Source organism: Carassius gibelio, chromosome A6 (assembly GCF_023724105.1).
Source record: "Carassius gibelio isolate Cgi1373 ecotype wild population from Czech Republic chromosome A6, carGib1.2-hapl.c, whole genome shotgun sequence".
In the NCBI taxonomy this organism is placed as follows: Eukaryota; Metazoa; Chordata; class Actinopteri; order Cypriniformes; family Cyprinidae; genus Carassius; species Carassius gibelio.
Genome location: NC_068376.1, coordinates 25,807,181 through 25,819,790, shown reverse-complemented (window position 1 = coordinate 25,819,790; position 12,610 = coordinate 25,807,181). Strand labels below are relative to the sequence as shown.

Below are 12,610 nucleotides of genomic sequence, written 5' to 3'. Positions count from 1 at the left end.
TTTTTTATTTTTTCTATCTCACTGACAGAAAACTTTTAAACAGTAATTTAATTGTAAATTTCATCAAAACTATTTGCAAGGTCCTAAAAGTTTAACATGCAATCGCCACATCTATTGTTCAGAAACTTGGCCCACCCAGTTATATATTTCTAAATACCAGAAGAACTATGTATAAGATAATAAAATGTCACCAAAACTTGTGCTACATATTTTGCTGCATCATAGTACTTCAGTCAGGCTTCATATCTCCTTCAATCTTGGAGTGTTTATTCTGTGTCTTTTGTTTTTACAGAGAAGGAAACAAACCTTGTTCCATTCACACTGAGGGATCTGCTGCCATCATCCTTGGGAAGTTATTACCGCTACACCGGTTCGCTCACGACACCTCCCTGCAGTAAAGTCGTGGAGTGGATCATTTTCAGTCGGCCTGTTTACCTGTCCAACCACCAGGTTGGCCAAGACACACACACACACACACATAATCATGCCTACATGCACTTTACATTCATATGATCATGTATCACCTCCAGCTGTGTGCACTATGCTTGAAATTGGTCTGCGTTCATTCTCCTGTATCATATTCGTACCATCTGCAAGCAAGCACACAAACACACAATATTACACAAGCAGTGTGACTCATCTGCTGTGTGCTCGAATGTTTCTGGGAATGAGATGGAAGATGCAGAAGACTGGCTAAACAAATTGATGCATGTATGTGTGTATATGTTTTGTTGATATATAATATCATTAAACTGAAAATAATAAAGTGCTGCTTATTTTCACCAGTAATAGTACTCTTTCTAAAATTATTCTAGGGATATTTGTGACCATATCAATATTATCCAGTATTATTGTTATTTACTTATTTAATTTGGTAGTTTGTTCATTATTGTTTTATTTATTTCATAATTAATAATACGCATTTAAATAATATTTAATAAATTATAAATAAAATATTGTTAAATAGTACCATAATTATATAACAGTACATGAGTGTATTATTAATATTAACATTAAATACTATTATATAATATTATATGAATATTATTTTAAGTATGCATATTAAGAATAAGACTTATTATTATTTTCATTATTTACTTATTCACTTAAAATTGTTAAATAATTATACTGAGGTTGATAGTAAAAATCGTAAGTAGTATGCAGAATTATAATAGAAATATCATTCACAATTTCTAAGCAATCAGGCTTTTTCAATGAAAATGACTGGCAGAGTTCTCTTAACCACATCTATGGGCTAGCAAGCCTCCAAAACCAACAACCACTCAAAAATCACTATACAAATTTAGTATAATAATTTATACACTTATCTGGATGTGTTCACAGCTAACATGGATTAACTTATTCATTCCAATATCTACTTTTCTTCCTGCTGTATTCGGCATCACACAGAATAAAGCCACAAAGTCATGCCCAGCACGCACTTCTCCTTTTTGCAAAAATACATAGAAAATACATACATAGAAATACATAGAAAATAAATTCATATTCCCTTGCATAGACCAATGAATCTCATGTATAATGTTGTACTTTGACTTTCTGCCTCTGTAGCTGGAGGCGTTCTACTCCATCTTTACAACAGAGCAGCAGGATCATGTGAAGTCCGTGGATTACCTGAGGAATAACCATCGGCCCACTCAGGATCTCGACAGCCGGCAGATCTTCAAATCGGCTCTGATGGATGCTTGGATGCACGACCTCATGACAGACAGCATGGCCAGCGCTGCAGACTCAGAAACTTCTCGAGGTATGATGGCTTTCTTCCCAAATCTGGCCTGACCAATCAAAGAAGCAAGAAGAATGTTTTCTTTTTATTCCTATAACATACAACATAGACTTTCATAGTCTTCAAAACGATCCTATCATTAGGAAATAGTAAGAATGTCCATTTTTAATGAATCTGAAGATTTACCACTGGAACTTTGCTTACTTCTAGACATCTTGTTTGGATTTCTTCTCATTCGTCTCATGCATAAAGTGCAAAGCTGGTTGTTTTTGGGATATCCATTGCTCTTGAGACAGACTGAATAAATAGGGTTTATTAATGCAGTGACTACAGCATCACAGCACTCTGAGCTGAGCCAGAAACGGTAGGACGCTGTGCTGTGTGCGTTAATGATAGCGTTGTTTTCCTCTCCGGCTGAGGGAATTGATTGCTATTGGTTGTGATGAAGTCGGGAGTGATGCAACACAGCCGAAAGGCAGAATAATCATCATTAATATTCCCTCTAAAAATAAACTCGTACAAATGAAAACTGTGTGGCCAAATAGCAGTTCTGGCATTTTCGAAAGCAAGCGGTTGTGAAAACCCTTTGCAATAATGCATCTTTTTATCATAATGCTTTTTTTTTTTTTTTTTCAAATGCTTTCTTCCATGGAGTTTTCCTTAAGTAGGGTACACTTTTGTTAACTCGCTTTTAAAGAATTAACACAAATGTTTTTGTTGTGAGTAGGGGTGGGCGATATCTCGATATTTAAAATATATCGAGATATTTTTTAAACACGATATGGATTTTGACATATCGTATATATCGATATGTTGTTTATATTTAATTCTGATTCCGCCACTTTGCTTCTTTGCCTTCTCTGTGCTGTGCTCGCCCCCGCTCGCTCGCCCCCGCCTCCTTGCTTTTGTCCCCACTCCCTTCGCGTGTATAGAACTAGTCTAAAAAACAAAGTCTAAAAACAAAAGGACAACTGGCTCCATTATATGGAGATACTTTGGTTTTAAGGCGTAGGACGAACAGAAGGCAGATGTCTAACGTAGGGCCCAATGATTTCCGCGATGCAGAAAACGCGGACGGAATCCAGTCATAAAAACGGTATTTACAGTTTAACGCGGAATGTCACGGAATTGGTTAAATTTTGAATGAATTATTAAAAGTAGGTCATGCACTTAAATCAAATCGCGATATAGACTAATATCTGCAAATATTAACCCAGAAAAGTCTATTTAAATATGAATCCTGCATGTTCTGCGTGTCTGTGTTAACGAATGGCGCAGAAGCGCGTCTTCATTCATTAAACACACGGAAGCGCGTGATGCTCGCGCTGATTTCAGCGTCTTTCCTCTCACTGATAAAGATGTGATTGTGAACACATGAGGAACATCTCCAGAACTGCACCAAGAGTCACTTCATGAGCATCTGACCATTTGATTTGAGTAAAACTAGCTCATATCACATCATAGACTGTAGTATCACATACACAGAACTGTAAAGGTAAACCCGTCAAAATAAAAGTATTTGGCAGAAATATTTTACTATTGTTCAGCAGAATGTACATAGCCCACTACTACTATTATTAAAATGAAATGAACATATTTTTTTAAGGAATAATCACACAACATTTCTCCCATGTTTTATTTTTAATAGTAAATCCCCTTTGTTTACTAAAAAATAAAGTTTGCTTAATTTTAAATAATTAAAAGATAAATTAAATAAATGTTTTATGCCTTCATTTGACAACCAGAAAAATGTAAATACACAGAATTTCTGAAGGGAAAAAATTTCACATAAGGCTATTTTAAGATTTTTTTAAACTAATTAAGTTGTTTTTATGCATTTAAATAATTGCACATGCTAAAACACAGAATTAGGTAACAATAAAGCATATGGTGAAAAAAAAAATAAAACGTTTCATAGGGCCCTAAACATGTAATATTTGGCATATTTGTTTTTGCAGTAGTTTTAGGGGGGTTATTTTTCCTGTAAAGATATCGAGATATATATCGCATATCGAGATATAGCAAAATATATCGAGATATATTTTTTGCTCCATATCGCCCAGCCCTAGTTGTGAGAATTATTAGATATGCTTAGCTTTTGATATGATATTATGTAGTAATCAAGAAACCCAATCCAATGTATACATTTTACATAAATTGTAAGAATAATTGCCTTGTCAAACTTTCTTATCAAACTAAATGTTTATTTTTTTTTTTAAATAAAAATAAAATAACTACAAAATAACTTTATAAATTACTACAAAACTAAATGTAATTTATAATGATTATAATATTGTTTAATATTTAATTAATTAATTTATAATATATATATATATATATATATATATATATATATATATATATATATATATATATATATATATATATATATATATATATATAATATTTTTTATGTATTTACATTTTAATTTAAGTATTAAAATAATTGTATATTATTTAAATTAAAATCTGTTTTGTAATTTTTGATAAACCAATGTCTTTTAAATTAAATTTGGTTAAGTTTATTGCCTTTTCAAGCTCGACCATTCAACCCAGTTACCAAAGTTGTATTTAAAAAAATAATTACGGTAACAATTTTATTTTTAAATTTATGAAATACTAGTTTATTAGTAACTACAAACCAACATTAGTTCATTAATTTAATATTTCATGCCTAAATTCAGCTCAAAAATAACAATAGAACATCATTTCTGGGCCTTTTAATTATGTTTACTTCATGTAGTGGGTCGCAAAAAATATACAAAGCTCATAAACTTTGTACAAAATATTATAAATGTGGAATATAGATTCATTACATTTTCTGGTGGACAAACAACTTATTTTACTGACCATTTGTTCAAAAGGAATTAATTAAACCATAGTGCTATATAATACATGTACCTATCAAGCACAGAGCGTTACTGTTGCTATACCAGAGCTGACATCTTAGCTTGTTGACTACATAACCCAAAGAACCACCATGAGAATTGAGTCAATTTGAATCATCAGACTCAGTGTTATCTCTGCCGGACAGTAATGGCGGCAGTCATTAGCATGCTGATGATTGAACTGATGAAAATAATGGGCTCTCGCTGAGTCATCCGTGCTAACAGAGCTCTCAAGGCCGACTTCCACAGCAGATGCCCTTTCACTAATCACCCCCTCGTCCTCGTTTCACTTCTTGTGTTCTTGCTATCTGCCTCGCGTTTCACAGACGTGTTTATCACAGGCTTGTTGACAGTTCGCTAATGCTGATACACACACATTAAGAGTAGAGGCTTTCGGCATAATAACCTTATCAAGCGCAACTAATGCGGTCCGCCCAGCTTGATAAAAACACATCCCACTGAATGTTTTGTGTGATAAGTGCCGAATCATTCGCACCCCCCTAAGGACGGCCCTGTTTGTAATGTCTGTGACATAAAAAAAGCACCAACAAAGATGTAAATATATTATATGTTAAATATATTAAACACAACATTAATTGCATTTAATAACCGTGTCTGCGCAGCTCTGAATGAACTCATTTTCTGGACGCGTTCTACGCAAAACAATGTGCAGAAACATAGCAGCCAAACTCTAAAAGTTCACAGTGTTTTATTATAATGGTGTTGTCATTATAATAGTATGTATATAACAGTCCCAGTCATAGTTATTAATATTCAGCATTTTCCACAAAAATATCACAGCAGTTTTCAGTTGTTCTCGAAATAATAAAACTGAAATGAAATATTTCTATGAAATATTTCTTGAGCCACAGATCAGATGAGAAGGATTTCTGAAGAGTCATGTAACACTGAAGGCTGCTAAAAATGAACCTTTTCCATCATATGAATAAACTGCAGTTTAAAATGTGTTCAAATAGAAAACAGCTATTTTAAAATGTAATGTTATTTCGCAATATTACTGTTTGCACTGTATTTTTTTTTTTTTATCAAATAAATGTAGCCTTTTTGAGACCAAGGGACTTTCATAAACATTTTTTTTAAATCTTCCAGCCCCAAACTTCATTCATTGCATTTCATTTTTCATTTCATAGGCATTCATTTTTCATTGTTGTAGCTGCATTTTAACTGACGTGCATGATTGGTGTATTTTTCCACCACTGAGTATTACACACACACACTCAGGCTTCCTGCTGGGTCCACAGCCACGCATGCGTGCGCTCACTGCAAGGCTGTTTGAAAGCCTGGAGGCAGATTGAGATGAACTCATGTATTATTTTCCACTTTGAAGCAGTTTCTAGTGAGAACGTTTGGGGAGTCAGACAGCAATAAAAGATTTAGCTTCACCTGGGGGCTGCAGTCGTGGACCTGTGCGGCTGAGATCTGGCTCGGCTCCCACTGCAGGAGAGCCATAATTCCACCCGGTTATCTCCAGTCACACGTCCCTAATCAAATGAGAACAACTGTACCTTCTTCCTCCTTGTTTTCATCAGTCTTATCTCATCGCTCTGCTTCTCCTTTCTCCATCCAGTCTGCAGCAGCATCCCTGACAACATGAAGGTCCAGCCTCTGAACAGAACTGCTCTTGTGTTGACCTGGGACAGACCGGCAGCTGTCTACCACCCGCCTATAGTGGGCTTCATTGTCTCCTACAGCTGGGTAAAGGATGAAATGTCTCTTGAGAAGACCTTTACGCAGAGAGGAGAACACAGTACGGTAAGGCTTCCGACAATGAAATGCAAAGTGCCAACCACAGCAAACCTCATTCCCTCAGCCATAATTATTTTAGTCCTGAACCATTTATTCAATCACTGTGAGGAGGGAACATTAGACTGAAGGCACAAGTGGCATAAGCACTTTCAGACGTTTTTCATCCTTTGGTTACAGATGTGTCTCAGTCTCAGCGTATTAAAAAGATTTCTGAAGGATCATGTGACACTGAAAACTGGACTGCTGAAAATTTCAGCTTTGCCATCAAAGCAATAAATTACATTTTAAAATATGTTAGAATAGAAAATTTTAAAGTAATGCTTAAATCATTTGAAACCATATTTAGGGACATTTGTTATTTACTTTTTTTGATCAAATAAATGCAACCTTGGTGAGCATAAGAAACATAAAAAAAATCTAACTGGGCTAAACTTTTTTTGGTAGTGTATATAATTGATTATTACTAAGTATATTAAAAAAAATTATTTGATTATTTTGATGTCGTATTAACAATGATTTATTTAGTTTTACTTGAAATTAGGTTTGTTTTATGCAGTTTTGCATTGGCTTCCCAAAAAAATAATAATAATAAAATTTAAAAAAGTTGCAGTACCACAATGGACCCCTTACACCACGTCCTAACCAGACACGACGCAACTAGAATTGCTTTCATTTATTTTCGAAATTTGAGGTAAACTATCGGTTGTTGTATAGCCAATATGGCTATAAAGGTCATGCAAAATGATATTCCAACTCATGTCAGACACTTTTAACATTAAATAAAGCACATAATATGTTCCAGAGATTAACAATGTCATATGTTGTTGTTCCAGCCGCGACGTCACAGAAATAGAAACCGTTTACTAAAATAGGAACTTCGCATGTAACGGCTGGTTAGGACAGAAACTCTGATTATGGAAAAGATACATTTTATGGTGTGCTGCAGCGTTGCATCACGTGTAGTAAGGACATGGTGTTAGGGTGTCACAGACCCCCTTGTTAAAGACTCTTGAGCTAGATAGAAGTGTAAGATGCAATGGAACACCTCCGCTATTACAAATCCAGATGTGATCTCCAGACGTGTTGTAGTGCCCAGACTTGTGCCCAGACTTGTTGGCAGTTATCTACAAACAGACACTGTTTTATGGTACAGATGTCAAAGGACTGTAAGGTAGCCAATTAATTCATTTAATTTGAACGTTTGACCAATATAAATCAATTTTACCCCTGATACAGCAACTTAAGCATCATGTCAAAAGCTGTGGCGGGAGCTTTGTCTTCTGGACCCTAGCATTCCCCCTTAATTCTGATGGATGGACTGCTCACATTGATTTGATGGACTTGGACAGCATTTTGTCTTTCTTCGCTCAAGTCTAATGAATGACTTACACCGATGTCTGTCAGTCACCTTATTGGAGCGGCCTTACACACACAGTATCCATGACAACAAGACAATGTCCAGCCAGCTGAAGGAACTTTTTCTGATGAGCGCTGTCAGTCTTTTTTAGCCTTGGTCAAATTAGATTTGGATTTAGTTGAGGGATATAACTGCCATGGTTAAAGTCCAATTACTTTCTTTCACTCTACATCCCGTCATGATTTTAAGCCCAGTCACAGGTTGTGCCAGCGAATCAAGACCAACTTTGGGTAAATGAAATTCAAATGAATATCTATCCCTGTCTGGGACACTGAGGGTCGCAGAAAGCCGGAGCAGGACATTGCAATGACTAAGTGTCATTTTTATACTAATAATAATGGCAGATGTCAAATTTGCTTTGACATTTCGGTTTTGGAAAATGAGATCTTGTCAGATTTGCATCTGCTCGCTCTGTGTTGTGTAATGAGGTTTTTGGATTTGTGTGTAGCTGTTGAAGGGACACTTTGACTGTGCGTTGGGCAATCAGTAAATTAGACTTGGTTTTGGTCAAATGAAGACAGCTTGAAATCAAAATTGGAGTTTTGTGGTGTCTGTTAGATTTGAGGCAATCTGTATTTGACTGTACACCGAAAACCTTTAAAAATTTACCATCTCACTAGTACCATTTAAAGGTTTGGGGTTGATAAAGTTATTTAATGTTTTTAAATGAATACTTATGCTGACCAAGGCTGACTTTATTTAAATAACTTATATTCTCAAAATTAGAGGAACAGCTAATATTGCGAAAAATTATTACAAAATAAAAATAGCTGTTTTCTATTTTAATGTAAATGTAATTAAAATGTAATTTTGCATTCATTACTCGAGTGTTGAGTGTCACACGATCCTTCAGAAATCATTCTAATATGCTAATTTGGCACTCACTTCATTTTATCAGTGTTGAAAACTATTTTGCTGGTTAATATTTTTGTAGAAATCATGATGCATTGTTTTCAAGGTTCTTTGATGTATAGAAAGTTCAAAATTACATTACATTTTTGTAACATGAAGGACTTTGCTGTTCATTTTTGATCAATTTAATGTATCCGTATAGAACAAAAATTTATTCTTTTCTTTAAAAAGAATTGAGGGTTTATATGGGTATTCCTTGCATACTGAAAATGTGCATAGTGTACATTACTGCAAAGGTTGTTATGAGTTATTCTGAAGGTATGAGGTCTCTATTCCTGCCATCTATGTGTTGTGCTGGGTTATTAAAATGTATGGTGTGTCATATGTCTCCTGCAGAGGGCAGTCATCACACTCGTGTCTCCAGATGTCCTGTATCTGTTCAGGGTGCAAGCTGTATGTCTGGGAGACCAGCGCAGTGACTTCAGCCAAACACTTTTATTCAGAGGTCTGTCTAAGTTTAAGTGGCGTTCTGTTCGTAAAAATTCAACATGATCAATTGCTTCATTAGAACTGATTGTGATGCTGTGATTTATTCTTCAAGCAAACACCACGAGGATATTTGAGGGCACAAGGATTGTGAAAACTGGAATGGTGGGTAACTGATAACTTTCAAATAAGGCCTATTCACACCAAGGACAATAACAATAATTATAAAGTTATAATTTTAATAGTTCGCACCACATCTATAATGATAACAGCACAGAGAAAAAATATAATTGAAATCACTTTCACAGCTAGTTTTTCTAGCTGATGAACCATAAAACATTGACAGCCAATCAGAATGTATCCAGCTTTAAAGAGCTTGAGCATTTAAAGCAGCAGACATCAGAACTACAGCGCATGCTCATAATATCAGATCGTTATTGTGCGTTGGTGTGGACGCTAATATAGTTATCTTTATAGTAATCAATGTTAAGCCAGTTTATTGGTTTGTTTGCGCATGTTCAGAGTATTCCTTTTCTTTTTCCGGCCCGTTCTAGCCCACAGTTTCCCCCGCCTCTTCGGCAGACATGGCGCCTATAAGCTCAGGCTCCTCTACCTGGACGTCAGCCGGCCTCCCCTTTTCCTTCGTCTCCATGGCAACGGGAATGGGGCCTCCATCCAGTGGAGGACAAGCCACTGTAGCATCTGTGGTGACCAGCACTCTGCTAGCAGGACTGGGTTTCAGTGGCAGTGTGATTTCTTCCCTGCCAGGATCGTTTTGGCCAACCCACTCTACAAACTCCGGCCCCACACCCACTCAGCATCCAGCCACTCCCACTGCCGAAAACACCCCATCTGACAGCAACATCCTGACCTCGGAGGACAACACTGAAGCAAATGACAAACAGGAAGATGACCGGGAGAGAGAGGAGAAAGAGGAAGACGAAGAAGAAGAGGAGGAGGAGGAACAGGGAGAAGAGGAGAAGAAAAAAAAGGGGAAAGATGTGACAGTCAAGGACAAAAAGCAGGACAAGACGGTGCCTCGAAAATCACCTGCCCCTGTCCCAACTTCAAAACACAGGGAGCGGGGACGAGAGAGGGCTGATGTTAACGCTGAGAACTCCACATTAGCCCCTAGAATAGTGGAAGAGCAGGTGCCTCGTGCCACAGAGAGGCCTTCTGCTGAGGATTCATCAAAACCAACATGGCTGGAGGATAATGATACTGTAGACATGCAGCTTCCCTCCAGCTCCACAGAGAACTCCAAACTCACCAATGAGGAGAAGGGGCACTGGCCGTACTACATTCACACTGGTAGGTGAGCTACAGACTTGCTGTATAAAATGGACAAAAAGACAGTACTATTAAAATTAATAAGTTGTGACAAATTGAGCCAAAAAATATAATTTACATGACCTTATTATATTAAAATATATATACACATATACATATGTCACAACTTTCACTTTCATACTGACTTGTGAAATGTAAAATGTTGAAGTGTATAAATGCGTAATGTTTTTAAAATAATAAAATAAATGCATAATATGCATAGTTTTATTCATTAAAGACACATTCAACTGGTTAAAAGAGACAGTAGACAATTTAACACTGATACAAGAAAGATCTATTTCAAAGCAATGATATTCTTTATTTGAAAATAATTCTAAAACAACTAATGTGATTTACACAAAAATACTAAGCAGCACAACTGTTTTCAACATTGATAATTATAGATGGTTCTTGAGCCCCAAATCAGCATATTAGAATGATTTCTGAAAGATCATGTGACATTAAAGACTGGATTATTGAATGTTGAAAATTCAGCTTTCCTATCACATGAATGAATTCGCTGTAAAATATATTAAAATAGAAAACAGTTATTTTAAATTGTAATAATATGTCATAATATTATGTTCTTTTCTTGTATTTTTGATCAAATATGCAGTCTTGGTGAGACATCTTGCAAAAAAAAAATCTAATACAAAATTACCAGCCCAAAACTTTTGAATGGTAGTGGATGTAAATATTATGACAAAATAAATATGTATTAACATATATATTAAAATTGTATTAAATATAAAATATGTAATAAAAACAAAATTAAATAATATAAAAATATATAAATACAATAAAAATAAACAGTCAGCAACTGAATATAAAGTTATATGGTAATATAATAAAAACATTTGCATGGATTATTGTTAATGTATGAATTTTTGAATAAATTACTGAACATGTATGAATGCAATTGCAAGCATTTATACCAAAATAGACTGTCCATCCAATATAAAATGGTTTAAAAAATTTTTTACCTTGCTGTGGTCTCCTTTGACCACCACGCAGAGAGGAACAGCATCTCCACTGTCACCCGAGGCCCGATGTCATCATCCAGCCGGATGGAGTGGATCATCCCCCTGATGGTGGTCTCTGCCCTCACGCTGCTCTGTCTGATCATGCTGCTGGCTGTCCTGATCTACTGGAGGTAAGACACTGATGAAAAACTACAGTTTGTAAGGCAGAGAGGAATTGGTTATTGACCAGCACATTGATCTTAGATCATCTTAGGCCTTTCTCTTGATATTAATAGAGAAGATAGCATCTAAAAAATGTTCTCTTCATATGCTTTCCTTATCTTGTAACAGCTTCCACATTCATCCACCTTATTTTTGGAGTTTGGGTTTTTTTTTTTTGTGGACTAATGCATCACCTAATTAATATTCATGACAACATGTTTTGTGAAGTAGATCTGTCTGGTCATGGTTGTGGCAGGTTTGTAAACAGTGTAAGGTCGCTCTGACCCCTGAATCCACACCTCATCTACCTCTTTCTGCTCCATCTACTGGCCTTTATAAACCTGGCTCAGCTCCCTGGAGAGTCCCAGCCCCATCTGCCCGCCCTCTCCCGGACCGCTCTCGGCCCCGTGATAACCGAATTAAAATCCTCCTATGGAGCTTCCTGCCAAATACCACCATCCTCCTGTTCAGTCTTGTGTTTGTATGTGAGCTAAGAGGTTGCGGGCCCCCTAGGGACCATGAGTCTTGTGTGGAGGGACCCAGCTGTGCTCCAATCTGTGAAGCTGACTCTCTGAGTGTATCATTTAAAATGTGAACACATAACAGTAATGCAACATTACACTAAAAACACTGTTTGTATTACATTATATATAAAAAGATTTATTTTTAGTTTTCAGGGGGGTTTTTTTATTTATATTTATTGATTATTATAATATGTGTTAATAGATTTTATTTTTGTATGTATTTATATATATTTTTTTTTAATTTGTTGTTTATTTATATATTTTCAGTTTTCTTTTTAATGTCATTTTATTTATTTATTTTTCATTGTAGTAATTTTTGTACTTTAACTTAAACCTATATCGGTAGTTGCCAAGGTAACTTTTTTTTCATGTAATATATATTTTTCATTTATGTTATTTCAGCTTTATTTCAATCACTG

At 35.6% G+C, this 12,610-nt stretch overlaps 1 protein-coding gene and 1 long non-coding RNA gene across 2 annotated transcripts in view; one reads left to right on the top strand and one right to left on the bottom strand.

The window, feature by feature from the left end:
• The window catches only part of LOC128015874 (uncharacterized), a 327,822-nt gene that overhangs the window by 7,697 nt on the left and 307,515 nt on the right, over positions 1-12,610 (bottom strand). The window lies entirely within an intron of this gene.
• LOC128015864 (receptor-type tyrosine-protein phosphatase gamma) overlaps positions 1-12,610 on the top strand; it is an 83,823-nt gene that overhangs the window by 55,717 nt on the left and 15,496 nt on the right. The window contains exons 7-13 of the mRNA XM_052600080.1: positions 293-450; positions 1,570-1,765; positions 6,221-6,405; positions 9,065-9,173; positions 9,270-9,319; positions 9,709-10,465; positions 11,498-11,636. Coding sequence (XP_052456040.1) covers positions 293-450; positions 1,570-1,765; positions 6,221-6,405; positions 9,065-9,173; positions 9,270-9,319; positions 9,709-10,465; positions 11,498-11,636 — 1,594 coding nt within the window. The remainder of the gene's footprint in view (positions 1-292; positions 451-1,569; positions 1,766-6,220; positions 6,406-9,064; positions 9,174-9,269; positions 9,320-9,708; positions 10,466-11,497; positions 11,637-12,610) is intronic.